The sequence below is a fragment of the Primulina tabacum genome, chromosome 8 (assembly GCF_025594145.1).
Source record: "Primulina tabacum isolate GXHZ01 chromosome 8, ASM2559414v2, whole genome shotgun sequence".
Taxonomy (NCBI): domain Eukaryota; kingdom Viridiplantae; phylum Streptophyta; class Magnoliopsida; order Lamiales; family Gesneriaceae; genus Primulina; species Primulina tabacum.
In genome coordinates this window covers 8,358,866-8,382,196 of record NC_134557.1, presented here as the reverse complement: position 1 = coordinate 8,382,196, position 23,331 = coordinate 8,358,866, and the positions used below count along the sequence as shown (strand labels likewise).

Genomic DNA, 23,331 nt, shown 5'->3' with positions numbered 1-23,331 from the left:
CAAGATGAGGCGAAGCCCATCGACAAACTTTAGGCCCACCGAAAGAACAAAGACACAGTGTACTAATTTTTTCCCAAAACTCGGATATCAGCTCCACTACAAACAAACAAACAAATAAATAAATAGATTGAAATTGAGTAATTAATCTATTTAAAAATAATAAATTTGAGATATAATCTCTTAAAAAAAATTAACTTACATAATTTTCTTTACCTTTACTACTATAATAATTAACAACGAAATTAGCGTAGAGAGAGGTCGATTCGGGCTTTTATTTCGCCACATAAAATGAAATTTAAATATTTTTTATATAATTTATCAAATAAACTAAAAATCCACTCCCAAAATTTTAAATTTACTGTAGGTGAATTTTTGTTCTTAGTTTTTTGGAATCAGACAATGAATAATTTATAATGTATATATATATATATATAACATAATGATGTACGATTCTAATCATTTACATAATTTGATAAAATGAAACTAAAATATATATATAATAAATTAATAATTTAACTGTGTCTAGAGTAGGACTACAATCCCCACTGTCAATATCATATTTTAAAATATAAATTTTCCAGAGAAACTAATTATACACCTCACTATTCATTCTATAAGGCAAAGACCAGTAATTAAAAATGATTTGGTCAAGGCATGCCCATTGCCTATGGCCTACCCAAGTTACGGTAACAATAATTCATCATTCTCAAACTTAGCCCAATGATAAATAAATGTTCCAATTTCATTTTTAATACATGACATTATCTTATAATTTTCACTTTAAATATAGATCAGATCATATCAGACTCACCACATGCATATCTTTCGAGTTAGTTTGAGAATGATGTGTTAATTTCTCATACTCGAATCAATTTTTTTTATGTCAAAAGATTAGATCGGCTAGTCTTACGTATATAATTTCGTGAAATCGTAGTTTAATAACAGAATGACTGTAAAAAAAAAATGAAAAATGCAGATAATTACCTGATTATAATTGCGTAATTAATATAAAAAAAATAATGAAATCCAAAATCTTATTGTGAAAGTGGAGACATAATGAAGACTAAAATGAAATAGAATTAAGAACGTCAAGATTATCAAGCTTTCTGTCCCATTGTGGCGTATCTTGATCCAATGTGATTCCAAATTTTGTTGCCTTTTTTAATCAAAATTATTTGCAATGTCATCATCCGTTTGTCCGCAAGCACTAGCTTAGTTGTCGTGTAATATTTTATAATTTTTAATTTATCATAAAATAATGAAGCATACTAAATTAAATTTCATGAATTTATTAAATGTATCTTTTGTAATAAATATTAACACGAAGATGTTATATTGGACCCAACGAACAAAATCAAGGAAACAAGGAAGTTCACTACAACTCGAGAAAGCGAACGCTTTGATATAGATCTAAACCCATTTCTTCGTCTTTTCTTATTTCATTTGTAGTTCATCTGATATCAAAATCTCGAATTTGAAACTTATATCTCGATTTCAAGATCAATTTATAACAATTGTCCCGCTTTTAACTCTAGAAAAAAAACAAAAAACAAGTGAGAAATCCTCAAACTTGATACCGTTTACTCTGACCCTGATTGTATAATTTGTCCCCAAACTCGGGTCCTACCAGCCTGCTAGTCGGAGGTACATACTCCCATTGGTTGTGAAATCACATTCCAAAGTTCACTGGGTTGGCTATATTCATTGTATTACACGTGGACCAATCAAAATCCATCATCCAAAATTCAAAAATATTATTACAGACAAAAAGAGTATCTAACACTCGGGGAAAATTTTCAAACGTAAATGGAGAGAGAATCATTCTCTTTACTAGATTTAATATTCTTTTGGTATAAAATATTCACTTTTCGGATAAAAATAAAATATAAAAAATAATGTTTTTTTAAATTTAAAAAAAAAAAAAAAACAGGGAAAGCTTTCGAGTATGTGACAATGAGTAAGGTTAAATAAAGTAGCAACAAAACCGAAAAGGTGCACTAACTCATGTGCATCCAACTACGGATCCATCTTTTTATGCTTCCTCGGTTTATTTATTATTATTACTTTTTTTAATATATAAAGTTAACAAATTTAATATAAAATAAATTTCTTTAAGTTATATTCAACAGATTAAACTAACCGTAAAAAAAAATTAAAAAAAATTGACTAATCGCATCGAATGGACATTCAAAATTGACAAAAACTTGTGCGAGACGATCTCACACATCGTATTTTGTAAGAAAGATATCTTATTTGGGTCATTCACGAAAAAATATTACTTTTATGGTAAGAGTATTATTACTTTTTATTGTGAATATCGATAGAATTGACCCGTCTCACAGACAATGATTCGTGAGATTGCCTCACGAGATACCTTTCTCATCAAAATATTGTAGGAAGTATTGTTTAAGAAAATATGAGTTTATAATCACCTAACGTTACAATACGCAACAAAGTCCCGTGTTTGAAATCCGTGTAAAACCCCAAAGTATGACTTCAAATCTCACCGATTAGATGAAATGCTTTTCCAACAACAGTTCGCTCCGTTATAAGTAATTTTATTTGAGTAATTAAATTAAGTTGTTTAATACTTTAACATATGTTATTATAAATAATTTACAGGCACACAAAACACACTAACCAAGAAGAATAAAAGATGTATTATTAGAATAGAAACATCACATTTTCACAATTATCAAAGCAAATATTCATTTGATTAATCGTAAATATTAAAGAAAGAGGAAAGCGATTGTTTCGAGTCAATAAAAAGTTAAGAGGGGCAACAACTGGTCTTTGTCAGTTAATCACAGTCACAGCATACTGTAATTTTAAGTAAGGTAGGCTCGAATAATCGGCATTATCATTACCTATTTAATTATTTTTTTTAATGTAAAATATCCCCGCCTATTCATTTATTTACACGAATATAATTTGATCACTAACCAAGATGAGTTATAAATCATCTGACACTAAAATTTTAAGTTTGGAACGAATTTCGAATATGAGATTCAGTTCCGCAACACAAATAAAAAGATTAATATATAAAAAATCGTCCTAGAGCGCAATGCCTGAGAATGGAAACTCATAATGCCCTACAAACATATTAAAATGAAATAAAGTTTGAATAAAAGAAGACCTAAATTTGGGACTCGAAAATATTAGGGGAAGTTAGATGAAAAATCACCGAGCAAAACATTTCTTTGGGTTCACTCCCTATCCACAAAATTGTGGGTACACTTCATGTGGAAATGTGGTACTAAAAAAAATCGACGGTTGGAGACTGAAGACCAATTTCTCGAAAATATAACACTTGCATCAAGTGCCTTCAGACATCAGGCATTTACCATTCAGAAAATTCATAGGTAGGAATAGAGTGGGGGGACTTTATGGGCTCAAAGCAATCTTGAATCTCCCAAGAAAAACACACAATTACACTACAAGAATTATACCCTTTATATATATATATATATATTTGAGTATAAAAAAATTAGGAAAAAAGGAATTAATCATACTGTCTGGGAAATAAAATAAAATCGATCGTTTTTTTAATTAAATATATAAACTTAGTCTCCGAGTTTATTAGTAAAATGCTTGAATTAGTACAATTGCGCCTCTAATCATTTGGGAGTAAAAGGGCCAAAGAATATCATCATTAACTGTGGAGAGTCCTTATGATATTTAATTTTATATAAAAATTTAGAAAGTAACAAAATTCTACAGTATTTGCGACTTTTCAAGTTTCCATTATACATAATAATTATATGCATCTATTGGAATTTAAAAAACACAGATTCACACGTTATATATATATATATATATATATATATTTATATATTCATTTCTCTCTCTTTAAGGAAAAGATACTGAGTAATAATTATTTTCATTGGATTAAACAAATTATATATGATGTTTGAGTTAATGTACAGTTTAAAAATATTTAAGTTATACCGTTATCATCAGCTATAAATTTTGGTAAATGAGAAGCTTGGTCTTACAATTAGTATCAGAGTTAAGATTAAGAGTATGATTCTCATGGATGATATGAAGTGTAATTATTTGGAAGAGGATCGTTGAGTGCGATAATTGTACATATTGTGTAGAGCAATCGAAACACGATGTTTGAGCTTCTGTTTGATTTAAAAAATTTGAATTATATTGTTACAATCAACTGCAATTTTTTGTAAAACAGCGAAAGTTAACATTTATTCGATGTATGTATCAAACTCACAATTTGCTTACTAGAATTATAAAATATATCTGAAATATTAGTTGTATTTAAATTAAATGGTGAATAACTAATGCTCACCTCGTCCACGTGTCCCAACACATAAGACTTTGAAGTAATTAATTTTTTTTAAAAAACTAATTAATTAGTCGAGTCCACGAGTTTATGAGAACGACATACGAAGTTTTCTTATATATATATATATATATATTACATCTTAGTCTTTTAATCGAATATCACTTGAATATTATTTTCATAATGCATGAATTTGCTCAACTAAAGATTTATTTATTTTTTTTAAAAAAAGTCAATTTACTACCAAACATATGACAAGGAAAATTTAAAAAAACCATCACCCCAAGGGAAAAAAACGAAAAAACTATTATTTTGCAATAAAAACAAAATCTAGTTTAATAAAAAATTTGGGAATTCACATGACTTTCAAAATCTAGTTTAAATTTATTTAGTTAACCAACCCCAGAAATAAAATAAAATAATGTTAAGATCGAAACTTGTACCTAACTCAACCCCAAAAGCTAGCTAGGGAGGATTGTCCAAGACCATATATACAACTCTTAGGTATTTTATCCAACCGATGTATGAAAATTAACACACACCTTCTCACGCCTAAGAATGAATATTTGGAGCGTGAAGTTTACAAATGACTCAATTATAGGCAGAACGGGTGACCAACTATGGGCAGTCCAACACATAACAGTGGAACATGAGCTCCGATATCATGTTAAGATTGGAACTTAGACCTAACTTAACCCTAAAAGCTAGCTCAAGAGGAAAAGATTGTCCAAGATCATATATACAATTCTTAGGTATTTTATCCAATATCGGGACAACTAACAAATAAATTAAAATATGTATCAGATTTTTTTTATGAAAAAAGTAAACGAAGTTACAAAAGATTAGCGTCATTGTCCAGTGTTTAGTGGTCCTGACCCGACAGAGATCCTGCGGTGGAGATAGACTCCTGTTTTTCAAGATATGTGCCTTCTCGTAATTTTGAGCAAAGAATGAGGGTACAACTGGGAAATCTAAACTTCCACCGTTGGGCAATAACCCTTTTTCCCCAGAGTACAACCTCTGAATTCTTCATAAGATGGCAAAATTGGAAATAGCAATGTGGGTCGATCGTACAACTAAAAATTTTTATTCCTCTTTGCTTCGAACCATATTCCGTACTATCAGGTATTGTAACATTTATTACGTTTCAATGACTTTATCGTGGCATCTCCAACCCAAAACTCTATTTTAAAGCAATTTTATTCTAAAATAGTGCAATTTCTGCACCAAATTCAATATTCATCTCTAACCAATCTACTTCAAATCTTACTCTAAAAAAAATATTCTCGGAATATTCTTTTTTATTTTATTTATTAATTTTTTATAAGTTATAAATTTATTGATATAATTATACTTACATTTTATATTGGATATTTTTAATATTATATTTTTAATACTTGTGATAATATTATAAAAATGATTAATTTAATTATTTTAAATTTATTATTGAAATCTAATATAATAATAATATCATATTATTATATAAATAATATTTATAATTCTTAATATACATATTAATAATTAAAAAAACAAAAAAAAATTTAAAAAAAGGAAATAACTCTGCGCCAAGGAATTGGAGCTGTGCTATTTTGAAAATAGCGCATTTCACATTGGAGAAGGCCCATGCGCCAGAATGGCATGCCCTTGATATTTTATTTTTAAGATATAAGAAAATACATCGATAGATAAATTATAAATCATCGATCTTATATATTAGATGGATCGGAACGACATAGCTTGGTTATATGGATTACAAGTTGTAATAATTTCAACAAATGGAATAAACTTATTCATTTGAATGACTTAAATTTGAGTAGGTCTCTTGTGAGACGGTCTCATGAATCTTTATCAGTGAGACGGGTCAACCCTACCGATATTCACAATAAAAAGTAATACTCTTAGCATAAAAGTAATATTTTTTCATGGATGACCCAAATAAGAGATCCGTCTCACAAAATACGACCCGTGAGACTGTCTCACAGTAAGTTTTTGTTCTAAATTTTGGACGAATATCAAACTTATTCAGGTTTAATTTAGATATATTTATCAATAATTATGATAAATTTTAAATTCGTCAATTATATGCCGTATTTGCATATAAATTTAGAGATAAAAAGACTCGAACTCCAATCATTACAAGAGGACATCAGGTCAGACTGTCTATTCATTTTGAGTTTTAAATTCATTTTTCGAGGTTATAATTTAAAGAAAACAGTTCTTGACTGAACCAATTCCAAGATTCTTTGTTCAGTCCCAAAACACACACACACACACACAATTCTGACTGCCCTTCCCCGACCCCCTTCTCCCTGAAATTAGTTGAAAATCAACAGGAAAAAAGCCGACAAAAAACACACCCCACACAACCCACCTCCCACCAGTGGCAGCCATGGAAATTCCTCACAAACTCCAGGCCCGTTTTCGTCACCCAAATCTCTCATTGATCAATCATCACGGCGCATTTTAGCGCACTCCCACCGATCCCATCCGTCACCCTCACCTGTAGTCAAGTAGTGTAACAAAAGCAAAAGCAGTACACAGAGATCATTCATTCATATACGTAGTTTACATACATACTCACTTCGCACCAGAAAGTAACATTTATCCCTCCTACTAAACTTGCATAAAGCTCCGATCTTTGCTTCTACACTTGAAATCTTGTACAAAACTCACATTTCATCTGTTATTTGAAGATGGAAAAACTTATTCTCGTGGTTAACTGCGAGCTTAAAGCTTGTGGGATAGTGTAGGATCCGCCCAAGGATCTCCAACTTGCGGCGGTCCTTCTTACACTTCAATAACCTCCTTTCTTTTTTCAACGCTCCTCCATTTTCAGAGGAATGGGTTGCAAGAGCATGATAATAGGGGATTTGGGACCGGAGAGGAAAGGGAGCGGTGGGTTGAGAACACAACAGGCTGGGCGTGCGTCTTGCAGAGGAAGCTAGACTAATATATCGTGGAAAGAGAAAGGAAAAGGAATGAAATCGTCTCGTTCTTAAGGGGAATAGTTCGATATTCCTTTGTCCTCTCAGTTCTAATTTGAATCTCGCGGTACATTTTCTTCTATAGATAAATTCAAGAATATTCACATATTCTGCTGTTCGTTGGCGCATGTTGCTGCTCTTTTAAGTTGTTATAGCATGGGGTACCTGTTGAAAGAGGCTTTGAAGACTCTCTGTGGAGTCAACCAGTGGTCTTATGCAGTTTTCTGGAAGTTTGGTTACCAAAACCCCAAGTAAGTTTGTCAAAATCATGCCTTGTTTTAATCTTTTTTGCAGTATTTGAAGGGGGGAAAACAACCTCTCTCTCCCCTCCTTGCAACTTTGCAGCCTCTGTTTCTTTGAACATAAACTTATATTTCATTCTTGAATTTTATTTGGTGATTATTATAAATTTTATTACGAATGGAGGCATTTTAATATGCTCCATTTCCAGTTGCATTTGATTACTTTGGATGCAACAATGCTGTGTTTTCTTGAAATTTTGTGCTTACCACCATGACGGGGAACAAATAAGGTGATAAAAAGATGAGATCCACATGTTTTTTTCCCTTCATCTAAAGAGCGAACCAAGTGCAACCCAACAAATTGTGGTCAAATTTAATGACAACAGTATGATGCTCGATCAGTAATTATGTGTTTTAACTACTTGTCATATACAGTTAAAGCATCCCAATTCAGCGGTAATCAAGATTTTGATTTGACATTTGACAGATTTCTTTAGGTACGCTTGTCGTTTTTTTCTCTTTGTGATCAGATAACTTTCGTTTTCTAACTTTGGACTTTTGTGTTTGGTCCATTCAATTTGTCTAGGGGAATCTTAGTAAAGGCTACAAATATATTTGTTTTAATATCATGAAAAAAACCTTTCAACTGTTATGATTTCCTGTTTAAGAATTTGTTCGTTTCTGATAGTGTCCTTGTCTGCACCGATTTCCTAGCTCCCTGGATCATGTTTCCCTTTCTGAACATTTTCAGTTTTCAACACGAGTTCATTTGGTGTTTATATGATATTCTAAAAGTTTTAAAATGCTATTTAAATTCGATCTGCAGGCTTTTAATTTGGGAAGAATGTTATTATGAAATGGATTCGAATTGGAGACATCCGTGGATTGTTTCGGGAAACAAGAATCTGGAAAATGTTTTCCAAGATTTCGGTAATTCTTGGGTTTCAGAGGAAAATTGCAATTTGCCTTCTGGTGTCCGAGCACAGGACACTGTTCATTTGCTAGTAAACAAGATGATGATGGAAAATCATGTTAATATCGTAGGCAAAGGGTAAATAAATCTAATATTGTGCATTACTTGTGCTGGGATTGCAGTAAGATTCTCTAAACATACTTAGATACAAGCCTGATTTTGTTTTTTCAGATTAGTTGGAAGAGTTGCATTTACTGGTAACCATCAGTGGATACTATCTGAGAATTATTATGGAGAGTCCAATCCGCCAGAGGTATAATATAGGCTCAGTTCTGCTTGTTATAAGCTAAAACATTCAATGTGCAATTACCATGTTAACTTCGGAATACTGTTTATCCTTCATGGGGTTTCTAGTACCGAGTGTTTTGCTGTAGCCATCATAGGAATAATCACCTTTATCTTTTTGTGGCTTTCTAGGTTGCGAAAGAGGTGTGCCAACAATTATCAGCTGGCATTAAGGTATCAAGATTAAGTTTTTGTCACAGTTGATCTTTTAATTTTTGTTGCCATTATTTTATCCTTTAGCCAATTCTCTCTTTTTTTGTTGTTGAACAGACGATTGTCGTTATTCCTGTTCTTCCTCATGGTGTTGTTCTGTTTGGATCCTACTTGTCGGTATGTCCTTTCCATTTGATTATTTCCATATAACTTTCACGATCATAAAAACTTGACTTCCTAAAATGAAGGTTTTGTGTACTGTCTCAGATATCGGAGAACATGGGATTTATTAACAACGTAACATCACTAGTTCTTCAGCTGGGAAACATACCTGGTACCTTACTGTCTGACAACTATGCATCAAAAGAACTTGACCCAAAACTTGGGGGTCCAGCATGTCTTGGAAATTCTACTCCTCGTGACCCGTCTTTCGAATCAGATACAATCAATGCCTCTTCTTTCGTTACTGACGCCTTAAACTATGTTGGTAGCTCAATTCCGTTTATCCCCTCAAATACAGAAATATGGAGGAACCAACATGCTTCTCTTCATGTCCCAAGTCCCTCTTTTGGTTTACCTTCTGGCAGTTCATCTTTAGCAATTCAAAATACGAAAACTATATCATTAATAGGTTATGGTTCAGATGGAAATAGGGCTGGTAATGAAAATATTGCTTCCAAGTGTTCAGCTTCTACTGGGCATAGAAATGTGAATTCGTCTATAATGGAGTCTTCTTTCTCTGTTTCTGTCGACAATTTGATGGCAAATTCGTTATTAGGTTATAGCTCTGTAAACCAACCTCATCACTTGGACAAGAAGTGTGCACAAAGTGAGTTCTTTTCTTGTAACGAAGAAATTGGACAAAACATAAATAGAATCAGTTATAATTCCCTACCTCAACACAATAAGCATCTGAATATGAGTCATTCTATGAATGATTCCAAGTACGATGATCCATGTGCTCAACTTCAATCAGGAGACGATTTGTTTGATATTTTAGGTGCAGACTTTAAGAATAAAATGTTCCGTAGTTGCTGGAGTAGTTGTATGAGCAACGAATCGAGCCCAAATAATCATATATCCGGTTACAATAATATTTGTTCCAAGAGTTTGGGTTCTTCGGAAGCATATGGTACTAGACAAGGAAACTCGGATAGTGTGATTTTATCGACTGGCACTGACCATCTCTTGGATGCTGTTGTCTCTAATGTTACACCTACTGTGACACAATGCACAAACGACAGTGTTTCTTGCAGGACATCATTGACAAATACAGGCACCTCTTCTGCACCAAATGGTTCACTTCTCCCCTATGGGCGGTTTGACCAGGTCAAGGGAGAATTATTTGGTGTTCCAAAATATTTGGCAAAGGCAGGAGCAATGAGTTCTTGTCCATTGAGAACCTTGTCTTCCAAGGAAGAGAACGGGAAATATTCCCCGGGTAGTTCAATTTATGGATCGCAAATAAGTTCCTGGATTGAAAAGGGTCAAAACACGAAACAGGATAACAGCGTGTCTACTGGATGTTCTAAGAAACCAAGTGAAACTAGCAAAACAAATCGTAAGAGGCTTAAACCAGGAGAAAACCCAAGACCTAGGCCAAAAGATCGCCAAATGATCCAAGATCGTGTCAAGGAGTTGAGGGAGCTTGTCCCAAATGGTGCAAAGGTAATATTTCCTGTTTGAGAGTCCATTTTTTCTGATTTTCTTTGTGTGTAAAGTTTAGCCGACCTTTTATTTAACTTGTTGTACATGTTTTGTACTCCTATTGTTGTGTTAACAGTGCAGCATTGATTCTCTTCTGGAACGGACCATCAAACACATGCTTTTCTTGCAAAGTGTCGCCAAACATGCAGATAAGCTGAAGCAAACTGGAGAATCCAAGGTGCGAACACAAGATTCCGGGCTTCTTGTTGGGATGGACGTTTTTTGATGAACTGATGTTCTTGTGCTCATCTCATTTAAGTTTCAGTTAATTGGCAAGGATGGCAATTTGCTGCTGAAAGAAAACTTTGAAGGAGGAGCGACATGGGCGTATGAAATAGGCTTGCAATCCATGGTCTGTCCTATTATAGTTGAGGATCTAAATCAACCCCGTCAAATGCTCGTGGAGGTAATAACAGCCGTCTTTTGATGTTCTTCCCTAAACCATAAACCATTGCATTAATATTAAGCTCAAAGATGTTTGTGCGACAGATGCTCTGTGAAGAAAGTGGTGTATTTTTGGAAATAGCTGATATAATTAGAGGACTGGGATTAACCATTTTGAAAGGGGTCATGGAAACTCGTAATGACAAGATTTGGGCTCGGTTTGCTGTTGAGGTACGCCTTCGTTATGAACAGTGAAAGGAACAATCAATTGCTTCTCTCATTACATTACACGTCCTTTGTAGCAACAGGCTAACAGGGACGTCACGAGGATGGAAATCTTCATCTCATTAGTCCGCCTGCTGGAGCAAAGTGCAAAAGATGTCCCACAAGACAAGAAAATGGTCCAGCAATTTCACCAAACCGCCACTCTTCCAGTGACTGGTATATCCGATATTATGCACTGATCAAATCCGTGATTAGTAACTTGGTCTGGAAGTTTTAAGAGCGAGCAAGCTCAAAGCTTGCTATGACTAAGACTTCCAGCTGAAATCACGTGGGCATTATGATGGAAACACGACGCATTATCTTCCTTGAGCAAAGCTGTATGTTTCTGATGTTTGCTTTCCAGCTGTGATTTTATCTATCCATCGGACAAGTTCAAGGGCTGTTCGATCATGAAAACCGGATACGGGTGAAGTCCTGTTTTCTACTTGCAGTTGTTTCAGGGCCTTGTAATCTATAGAAATTGTGCGCAATGATATAGCTAGGGAGACTGGTTGGTTTTGTATGTTTGCTTGTTTAATTTACAGTTGTTTCTTTGTTTATTTCAGATTTTTGGATGTGGGTACTTTCAAAGTATGGCAGTTCTTGTTTTATTACCCTTGCCTGGTTTACCAAAGTCCAAGCTTTTATTAGGAAATGATACATTACTAGCTAGTTCTCTGAGCCAAATCAAAAGTTCAACGGCTACTCTATTTGATCCCGAGCTCGACTTGATCTTGACCTGACGCTTTAAATAATCGACCTCAAGCTGAATATGATTCAACTAATTTTTATTAGTTTGAACTAAAGCTTGAATTATTATTAATTATTTTTATTTTAATAAAATTTATTATAGCTAAAATATACGATCACGATGAAAGCAAGGATAAAACAGAGTCTTGAGTTTAACTCAAAAGATGCTCGAGTTTGGCTCTGATTATTACGAATATACATGGATCTGATTTTTTTATTAACTATTTTACTTATAGTTTGTCTCACCCCATTAATTTTTTTTGTCCAATCTCAAATTTCCATCAAATAAAGAAATAGAGAGATGTATTATCTAATAAATGTATTTTTGTTATTTTATTTAAAAATTAATTAGTAAGAGAACCACTTATTAATCAAAACTATATCTTAAAAAATTTCGTCTTTTCACTTTTATTTTCAAACACGAGTAGAGTTGCCTTATTATGATTTTCTTGATTTTTATAGTCTATAAATTAATAATTCATACAAAACATAATCTTTTGCAAACACTGCATTTGATTAATTAGAACCTATACAATTTCTAATTTGAGATCACTTTTATCTTTCTTTTACATAAGAATAAAAAAATTCCTTACGGAATTTAATAAATAGCATAAATCAGGGACTTGATTTATTTTTACAAAGCAGGCTTCCCAATTCTTTCATCATTTGTTTTTGATGTGAATGCTGAAGAATTAACAGTCGCCTCAGAGAATATGGCAAAAAATAAAAATAAAATATCTCCTTAATCAAACGTACGATGAAGAATAAAAGGAGATTAAACCTTTAATAAATTTTTCTAGTCTTAATCAAATGTCTACCCGTCGAAAAATTGACAATAATTTTAATGAAATTAAAGAAAATAATATCGCCGCGACGTGAACCTAACAATAGATTTGATCCTTTGTGTTTATCTCATCCAAGGCGTATTTTTATTATAATCGTTAACACGTTACAAGGTCAAAATGAAAATAAAAAACATGCACGTTACGTGACTAAAAATGAGGCTACACTGTTAACATGACCAAAAACGAAAAAACCTTTTAAGTCACATGACTAAAAAAGTAAATTTATTTTTAAATTGATAAAAATATATACAAATTATCGACCATCTGTGTATTTTGATTGTCAAGTGCCATATAAATACACAGATGACTAATTACAAATAATTAAATATAAAGGATCGGACGACAAAAATATCCCAATTTTGTTGCACCACCATAATGTTTCATCTCATATATCTGGCAAGTAACACTGAATTCTGCTTAGAATATTAAATTATGAATGAATATTTCCTCTCAATTGGTAATGGATTAATCGCGAGTTTCATGTATAGGTTGAACTTTTAACTATTATTATTATTATTATATGCGTAAACCGTGACTGTAATAAATAAAAACGATTTCAAAGCTAATTGTCAGCATGCATGCATATATGCTATAATTATGTTTGGATCGAGTGTTTACCGTTTTATTAAAAGATATAGTTGGTGGTAACAGTACGACTCAAATATTTAAATCGTACAAGCACTCAAGCACCGCGTTTCGATTGCTCTACTAAGTAAGACTGAATATTTGTTGTTTTATCAAAAACAATAGTTGGTGGTAACAGTGCAACTCAAATATTTTAAATCGTACCATAGCTCAAAAACCATCTTTTGATTGATCTAATGATAGAAATAATTATTGCACCAAACATCATTGTATATCCTATGTTGCACGGTTCTGAGCTCTTCCTCTCAAGTTTATAGGAAATGGGCTAATAATAATTTTATACTTTAATATGCAACCCTAATTAGGTATAATCCAAAAATCGAAGAACACATATTCATAACCGATAACATAAACATGCAGTTTGATAGATAACCTTAATCAATTACCAAAACAAATTTCGCGCCGAACTCGAACTTATGTAATATAAATCAATAAAAACTTTACATTTTAAATATGGTATGTAATGCAGGAGCAAGGTATATGTGGATAATCCGTGGCAAAATTTACGTTGAAGATAGAGTGTTGAATACAATCTATCCATTTTAAATTAAAGTAGAAAGTTGGAGGATTGGTAACTTGAAATCTAGCATTGCATGAGGGGGAATTATGGGTGTCCCCTATTGTATCTAACTTACGAGTTAAGATATTCTTTTTGAAGGGTTGAAACACAATATCTCAGAAGAGATAGTACGGGTGAAACTGCTTTAATTCCAAGAACATATTCACTGCTCAGATTAGATCAATATTGTTTTATTCATCTGTCAAAGAAAAAGATACACACAGCTCCTTATATTGGTGCTTGATCGATCCATACTTCAAATCAGAATAAAAGAGCCTCTACATTTACGTAGATCATGTCTGGAAACGAGGATCTTTTAGTGGGCTTAAACTGAAAATTTGACGTCTCATGCTGGCTAATAGCTAGATTCTTAAATTTACTGTCTTAAATAATCCAGACTTCTTTTTACCACCATTAAAGAAAATTTCGTTAAATTTGTTGTGGGAAATAAAATAATGCACCTGACTCGATCGACTTAGTCTGGTTAAAAGAAACTCGAGGTGTATGACAAAAACTGGATTAATTCTATGTAGTTGTCATATGTGTGGGTAACATAGTACGTATATTTATGTATCAATTAAGCTTTCTGATCGATTTTCAATTAATTCTATCTTCGTTTGAGTGCAGACGTGGTATAAGCACGTCAGCGATGTTCGTCGCAATATTAGCAAAAGTACTGCATCACCTTACAAATGTCCATTAATATCATGTCATTGATCTGATAAAAGAAGACTAAAAGAACAAAAGAAGTCCATTTAGTAGAGTAAAATCAAATTTTAACCAATAAAAGAATAAAAACAAAATATTCCAAATTACTGGACGATTTTGGTTATTTTACTGCAATTTTCATAGGTTGACTACGAAAAAAGACCAATTAAGTACTAAAAAGCTTTTTTTTTTTATCTGATACAACTAAGGTGACATATTTTCTATCTAAATCACCCACACTAAACTCACAAATACTTTAAAAGCTTCTTATTTGGTACCTACTAGCGAGTTTTGGCACGCAGTGCATGTATGTACGTTAATAGACGTTAAACCTCTCGCAACAGATATTAGGCGAGGATTCGAATTCATGTTAAAACAAAAACAACAAAAAATACAAGGCATTGATTAATCTTAATTGTAGTTCAGCTTAAGGAAATTAATTAATATTCAAAAACTTACATAATCCTGGAAATATACAGCAAATCTGACGCAACGGAACTGTAATATATATATTTCCATGGAATACATACATGCCAAGTGTGTAGGTACGCGTTACAGTTCATATAAACACTCGAACTATCAACTTGGCTTGAGATAACTATCAGTACCTGATGGTAAGTGGACCTATCAACCTTCAATTCCAGGTAAAGATCTGGGCTTGTTTTTAACTTTACCATAGAAAAACACTTGTAACATAGCAATGCCCTTTTTACCTTTAATTTGGTGCATTTGTTTGTGGATAACAGATATATCTTTCGTGGTTAAAAGCCCACTTCCACTCATCTCACTACAGCGAACCATTCTTTTCTTTAACTTTCTAGTACTTGCATGGTTCAAATGAATTAAAAGGCAACGAAGTAAATTTTTTGTAGAAGAGTTGAATATATTCTTTTGTCCATATCTGAATACCCTTCTCTTCTTTTATATATATATATATATATAGATATATATAAGTCACACACTCACGGATAAGAGTCGTACTCTCACTCAACGTTTCATATAAAATAAGTTGCTGTTACCTTGTTCTATCTATTAGATGTTGACGATGGAAATGGAGTCTGAAAATATAAAAAAAAAGAGTGTTTTTTTGAGTGGATGGTCGTGGATTAAAGGCATTAGAACAACGATAATGGCGAAAATGGATGTTCTTTCAAAGAAAACGAAAAAGATGGCGAAAGAGGATCCTAGAAAATCGATACATTCACTAAAAGTTGGGCTCACGCTAACATTAGTCTCACTGTTTTACTATTTTGAGCCTCTGTACAGCAACTTTGGTGTATCTGCAATATGGGCTGTGACGACTGTGGTGGTCGTTTTTGAGTTCTCTGTCGGTAAGTTTCCATGTATTCTTTTTTTGAAGATAGTTTCCATATATTTTATGATCAAACAGTCGTTAAATTAATGATGGACACGTAAAATATGTTTTAATTTCTCATTTTTTTGACAGGTGCAACGCTAGGAAAAGGACTAAACCGAGGACTTGCAACGCTGGTAGCCGGCGTTCTAGGAATTGGAGCGCACCATTTGGCAATCGTAAGTGGAAAAATAGGCCAACCGATCTTGATCGGGATATTCGTCTTCCTACAAGGTACATTTAATTTCCTAGAAAAAACTTAATCCCTAGAGTTCTCAAGCACTTCTTTTCTCACTGATCCATATTGTTCTGTGGCATGTATACATATGTTGCAGCTGTGGCGTCTACGTTTATACGATTCTTTCCCAAAGTGAAAGCTCGATACGATTATGGGATGCTGATATTCATCTTGACATTTTCTATGGTTTCTATATCCGGTTTGCACACGAACGATATTCTTGAACTGGTGCAAAAGAGGCTGTCTGCTGTACTTATTGGTGCAGCTTCATGTGTTGTCGTATCCATTTTGATGTGCCCCGTCTGGGCCGGTGAAGATCTCCACGTGCTTGTTGCTCAAAACATCGACAAACTCGGAAATTTCTTGGAAGGTCTGTATATGTATATAAAATATATACCGTACGTAGATATATATATATATATATATTTATGATGTTAGATGATTATTTAACGTAATTAAATTCGATGATTAAAATCTTGACAGGTTTTTCTGATGAGTGTTTCAAAACATCAGAAGAGGGAGAATCAAAGAATGAAAGGTCAACTCTTGTTTGCTTAAACAGCGTTCTTGATTCAAAGAGCAGTTTAGAGAACTTGGTAGGAGAATGAAATTAACACATTTCCATCGCTTTCATTTTTCAATCCATCTGCATCAAATCTTGATTTGAATGTTTCCTGATGACAGGCAAATTTTGCTAAATGGGAACCGTGCCATGGCAGATTCATGTACCGACATCCGTGGAAACAATACTTAAAGATCGGAAACTTGACAAGGCAGTGTGCCTGCAGAGTCGAAGCCCTTAATGGCGGCTACATAAACTCAAGAACTCAGGTATATATATGGATTGCCAACCCTATTAGTCTTTTCCAATTGTAAAAATAAATATATATATCTATATTTTTTGGTTACCACTGTTGTAGGGGCCCGCAGAGATCATGGGGATGGTACAAGAATCATTTTCAAGTATGAGTTCAGAATGTGGAAAAGTACTCAAAGAACTAGCATGGAGCATTGAGACGATGACAAAACCGCCCTTCCCTAATCCTGCCATGGCGAACCTAAAAATCGCCTCCAAGAACCTGAAATCTTTATTGAAATCTAAACTGTTGGAGGATACCAATCTTCTGCAAATAATACCAATTGCTGCAGCTGCATCGCTACTGATTGACACCGTAAATTACTTGGAAAACATCACGGAAGCCGTTACCGAGCTGAGTTCTCTAGCGAAGTTCAAATGCAAGGACGCAAATGGAATTCCAGGTGAATCAGCGATGAAGAATAGCAAGAATCCTAAACAATTTGCCACGGGTGACATTTCATGTGTTAGAATTGACATTGATGGAGCTGATCCGTTAGAGAAAAAAGGGTCACCATCTGTTTAGAACTTTGAAATGTAAATATATATGTTTTATACGGCAACAACTTTAAGAACAATATACAACTTGAAATACCTACCCGATACTCTTATTTTTTTTAATTCTCCCATTCGTATGGATATTAGAATTATATAATATTAAAATATATGATATAAAATATGAATGGAATTTTTGAATTTGAAGAATGGAAAAACAAGTTCTTGCTCTACCTTAAATTTTATAAATTAAAAAGTTTTTTTTTTATGACATGATAACTCACAGACGTTATCCTTCGGCACGTACTAGGGAAACTCTGATTTAATGCAATAACATGCAAATCACATTAGTCAGATATACCATATTAAGACATTTAAGTGTGACAAACTCGTCCAAGAAGAGGTTGGTAGAGAGAACAAAACTCCCGATCATTGGGCATATGTTCACCTACTCCACCAACTCGAACATCTATCGGGACGATATTATTTTTTCTTTTGATTTCAAGAATAGGCGCAACTAATATTGCTCACCGTATATTTATTACGGTAAAAATGCTACATTTATCATGCCAGAAGTCGTACGATCAACTTTAATAACCATATATAGTAGGGTTAATGACTTACCAAAACGCAGTAATCAAACGAGTCTTTTGATTTTTAATAAAGGGATGATTATATATTTGAAAAGAAAAAAAAATACATTACTCCCAAGAATCGTTCAGTATAACTTCTTGCAACAAAGAAGGAAAATCAGAATTTTTCTAGATTACAAGATTAGAAATCGAAGCAGCAAATTTAGCCAGTTTATGAGCCACTCGATTAGCTTGTCTACGCATATGTTTAATTCCCAAGAAGCCATGATCTGAAAGGATATCCTTAATTTGAATAATCAAAGATAACTCTGGAGCGAAGAACTCAAAGGTTGCATTTACTGCTCTGATGGCTTCCAAAGAGTCCGAAAAAATCCACATATTGGAAATACCTATTTTTTTACACAGGTTAATTCATTCCATGAATGGTGGCAGTTAACTCACCCCTAAACGTCAATCCTAGATTGCGAATACATTGGGCCATGGTAGAAAATAATTCCTCCTGTTGTAAAGCTGCCCATGATTTCATTGAATCCCGCTTCTATATCCAAACAGAGCTACTCTAGCAGAGGCTTACTCTTCGAGAGCCCAATGTACAAGAATGGGTTGACTAGCTAAGCAGTGTTGAATTCAGAAGCCATTCAGAAGTGGCTATACTCAGTTAGACCTAACGAAAATCAAGAAGTTGACAACAATCTGTACTGAAAGAAGATATCATTACGATCCTATGTGCCCAACTGCCTTTGATGACATTGTCATCATCAATTAATTAGATATGGATCTTCTGTCATCATGGATGAAAGTAAAAGTTGGGGAAGATGAGCATGTGTTGGTATTGCAAACAGATGACAAGAAGGAAAAAGCCACCGGAGACTCCTCAACAGTATGTCTCAAGCCAAACTATAAAGGTAGAGCATTCAGGTTCCCAAACCATTCAAGATACATTTTAGCTACCCTCCACCCCAGCACAAGAAACTATTTTTCAAAATGTTTCTATCGTTGAACCTTCAGCCTATCTCCACCTGAAATCTCACTGATGCCCCCACAACAATTAGAAGCCTTAGCATCTCCACCAGTTAGGGCAATTTCTTTGGTAAAAATTGATGAATTTGTGCAGTTCATTGAACGACAATATGAGGATGATGATGTATTCATGGGATCTAACGCCATTCTCTCCTATCATCAAATAACTAGAAGTACCAGATATCGAACAAGTTACTACCTTTCCAGAATAAGAGCTAATCATATCCAAAGATGAAAAAGTGCTAGAAGAGAAATTTGTGTAGAAGGAATAAGTATTGTCTGAGTCAGTAGAGGCAGTACCTGAGGTTGTGATGATTGAAGCAGCAGTCTCTCTGCCGAAAACTGCTAAATAGAATAAGTGAAGATGGTTGAGCCAGTCAGTCAGGCTGAACCAGAAATTTTAAAGATTGAATAAGCAGACCCTTCCACCAGTTAGGATCCAGATCTTACACTAGTTGTCACTCCTTTGCTAACTGGATCGAAGAAAATTCTTAGTATCATGTCATTGTTTCCTGAATTAGATATTGTAGAAGATAACACCTTGGAGCATATCAATGCCAGTTTGACATCTATTACTTCAAGTCTAACAATTCTAAAAAGATGTCAACTAAACACTTCTGAGTCTGTGGACAATTTTAAGGACACGATGCTTTAAAAAGTATCTACATTATCCAAAATTGTGCTCGACATGTTTATGACGTTAGAGTACATCAACAAACAAGTGCCACTGCATCTCATCTTGGTGGAGAATTCAATCGAATCATTTCAGTCATCCTTCCAAATTGATGATGCAGTGAATTCAAATCTGAATGAGAATATTGATGGGGTCCGTAATCAACTGACTGTTGTGCTCAACTACCTAAAATACCCGAGCGGTGTTGACAAAAATGGAGAAGCGAGCAATAGCCAGAAGAAAACTGAATCCGGCTCAAAAGACATTGCAGTTGTAGCTTAATCCAACTGATAAATCTAAGCACTCTGGATCGCTCAAAGAATATCATAAGAAATATTGCATCAGTGTATCAATCTAACAATTTCGTATTTTTTAATACTTTCAATATATTCAGAGTTTACATAAATTCAGTTTTTTTCTCTAAGTACATATTTTGTCAATCATAAAAAAGAGTGAAATTATTGGATCAACTAAGTTTTGGTGAATTGATAAAGCTACTAATTTAAAGGAAATTTACAAAGCATGGCCAAACTGAATTCATGAGAGAAACTGATCATTCATGCGCAAAAGATTTCTCAAAGAAAAACTTATATTTCAGAGTCCAACCGGTGCCTAAACATAAATGATAGAAGCTAACTGATAGAGAAGGCTACTTATTGAGAATCAATTATCAATCTTCATTACTGAATGAGTCAGACTATTCGACAGGAATTCTCTGAAGATTTCTGAAATATTCCTTGAAGAGCAGAACAAAGATGATATCAGATAAAGTCTTCATAACAACTTTATCGGTCCGTTAGAATGTCAGAGTTCATGCGCATTAACCAAAGTGTACAATTTTTCATAAATAACGATGACATGACAACAACGACGTATGTATTTGGAAACAGTTATCAGATTCAAAAAGAAGATCGTTGCAATCAAAGTCTATAAATAGAAGAGTTGGATGGACTCTCAGGGATCTCTAATCCTCTAATCTTCGAATGTTTATCAAGTGAATTTTACGAGTAACAAGTCTTTGAGAGCTTAACTGACCGAGCAATTATTCAAGCACATGCTAAAGTTCAATATTCTACTCATCGAGGATCATTTGTGCTTAGAGTTTTTCATTGCAAAATACTTGTAATTGACAGTAAGAACTCTTACTGATCATCTTGATCAGCATATTAAGAGTTTCAGTTAGGCAATGGAAAATCCTACTGAAATGGATAGTTGCAAATTGTTGTAATTTCAAAGTCTTTAATGAAAATCTTTCATTAGAAAAATAATGAGCGACATGAGTTATTAAAGTCTTCGAACATATAAAAGCATATTTGTTCATTTAACTTATTTTTGCTTTTAGTTTCGTAGTCTGAATGTTCATCAATATTGTCATTTATTGTGTTCAAACTAGTTCAATGAGTCTTTTTCAGCGCAGTACCCAACTGCTGGCTTATTGATACCCAATTGGTGAGATTTTCTTATGAGACTCCAAATCTATTTTATTTTTTTATATAATAATGAATCTTATGAAATCCTTTTTTTTTTGGAAAAAAAATAGATAATGGGATTTATTGCGGTGGGTTGTATTTAATTAATATTGTTAAATGCTGAAAAGGGTTTAACACGTGCGAGGGGAGAACAAGGGCCTTAGTCGGCAATCAATCGTACCGATTCATTTGTTTAAATTGTGCCCATTTTCAAGTTAATACATAATTTAATATAGTCATTAATATATTAACAAAATTGATAAAACATGTGTAACATTTACTATTAGACACATACTTTTAAAGTGCAAAAATTTGTGTGAGATGATCTCACGAGTCATATTTTGTACAACAGATCTCTTATTTGGGTCATCCATGAAAAAATATTACTTTTTATGCTAAGAGTATTACTTTTTATTGTGAATATCGATAAAGTTGACTCGTCTCATAGGATAAAGATTCATGAGACCATCTCACAAGAAACCTAAAGCCTCCTTTTAAAAATACATTAGTGACATCACGACTTGGGTCAATAATTTTGATAAATTATTAAAATAATAATTTTTAAAAAACCCTTATATAAAACTTTTGTCATGTCAATATCACAAATTTAATTCTCTAAATTACAAGCATAATTAGGAAAATGTAATAAAATATGATTCTATTGGCATTTGTTTTTTGTAAAATTATATTTAATTCTATTGTTTATTTATATCGTCAATTTCATTTGATTAACTAAAAAAATGAATATTATTTAATTATTAAAAACAATAAATATCAAATACTTATATTTATAAATATACACACAAAATGTTTTTTTACACACATATATATATATATATATATTAATTAAGATAATATTACAAAATATTGGTGAAACACAATAACTTTTTATATGATTAAATTTATGTTCGTCGAATAAAAAATATTTTTTAAAATAATAATTATTAATTTATCGATTAATTAATAACCCTATAAAATAATAATTTTTTATAGAGGTTTTACTTATTATTGCACCATTTTTATGGTTTATTATTTTTAGAAATACAAGCACAAAAGTAGACGAAGTCATTTTCCATGAAAACGTCGGCAAGTCTATTTTGAAAGATACCGATTTTTTTTTATTTTTTTTAATTTCAATCCCCAATCAATTTTTTTTAAAAAAAACATACCTGCATGTATAAATGTAATTAAATGTGCGTTAAAATAATTATTCGTTTTTACAAATATTATAGCCATATATTTGAAGCAAAAACAAGGATTAGTTTTGAATTTTGTATTTGGAGTTTCAAATTTAAATTCATAAGAGTATATATGCACAAAATATTTGATTTTAAGAGTATCTTTCTTATGTTTTTTTCCCGATTAAAAGTAGACAAAAACTTGTGTGAAACGGTCTCACGTCATATTTTGTGAGACAGATCTCTTACTTAGATCATCCATGAAAAATTATTACTTTTTATTGTGAGTATCGGTAGAGTTGACCCGTCTCACAGATAAAAATTCGTGAAACCGTCTCACAATAGACTTACTCTTAAAGATAAATCAAATTTGACAATATATATTAAGAGTTTCAAACATGGTTTTATAGGGTATTCTTCATCAGATAAATCCTAAACTATGATTAAAGGAAACTAGAAAAGTCAACATTTTAATTTTAAGAAATTAAGAATAGCAATTAAAAAATAGAATGAGAAGAAAAGGAGACAAAGTCATAAAACACAGGTATAATTACAGTGGGCCTGCGACTTGGGATTATTTATTTATTTGTTCATTTAATTTTCTTTTTGAGCGAATTTGATTATTTATTTTAAAGATTATTTTTGTTTTATTGCAA

The 23,331-nt window shown here is 32.8% G+C and overlaps 2 protein-coding genes across 3 annotated transcripts; both read left to right on the top strand.

Annotated features, from left to right (window-relative positions):
• The first annotated feature begins 6,569 nt into the window (after positions 1-6,569).
• LOC142553582 (transcription factor LHW-like) lies at positions 6,570-11,910 on the top strand. 2 transcript variants are annotated; one of them, XM_075663926.1, is made up of 10 exons: positions 6,570-7,535; positions 8,353-8,577; positions 8,671-8,752; positions 8,917-8,958; positions 9,055-9,114; positions 9,205-10,605; positions 10,721-10,822; positions 10,904-11,050; positions 11,134-11,259; positions 11,337-11,910. In XM_075663926.1, the coding sequence occupies exons 1-10, from the start codon at positions 7,441-7,443 to the stop codon at positions 11,490-11,492; spliced, it is 2,436 nt and encodes an 811-aa protein (XP_075520041.1). In that variant the 5' UTR covers positions 6,570-7,440; the 3' UTR covers positions 11,493-11,910. The 2 variants fall into 2 exon arrangements, with proteins under 2 accessions (XP_075520041.1, XP_075520043.1); XM_075663928.1 differs by having other exon boundaries at positions 6,573-7,535; positions 10,910-11,050.
• A 3,875-nt stretch (positions 11,911-15,785) lies between these two features.
• Positions 15,786-17,826, top strand: LOC142554503 (aluminum-activated malate transporter 2-like). The gene is made up of 6 exons (XM_075665172.1): positions 15,786-16,130; positions 16,247-16,387; positions 16,489-16,761; positions 16,875-16,987; positions 17,076-17,222; positions 17,312-17,826. The coding sequence occupies exons 1-6, from the start codon at positions 15,836-15,838 to the stop codon at positions 17,771-17,773; spliced, it is 1,431 nt and encodes a 476-aa protein (XP_075521287.1). The 5' UTR covers positions 15,786-15,835; the 3' UTR covers positions 17,774-17,826.
• Positions 17,827-23,331: the final 5,505 nt, after the last annotated feature.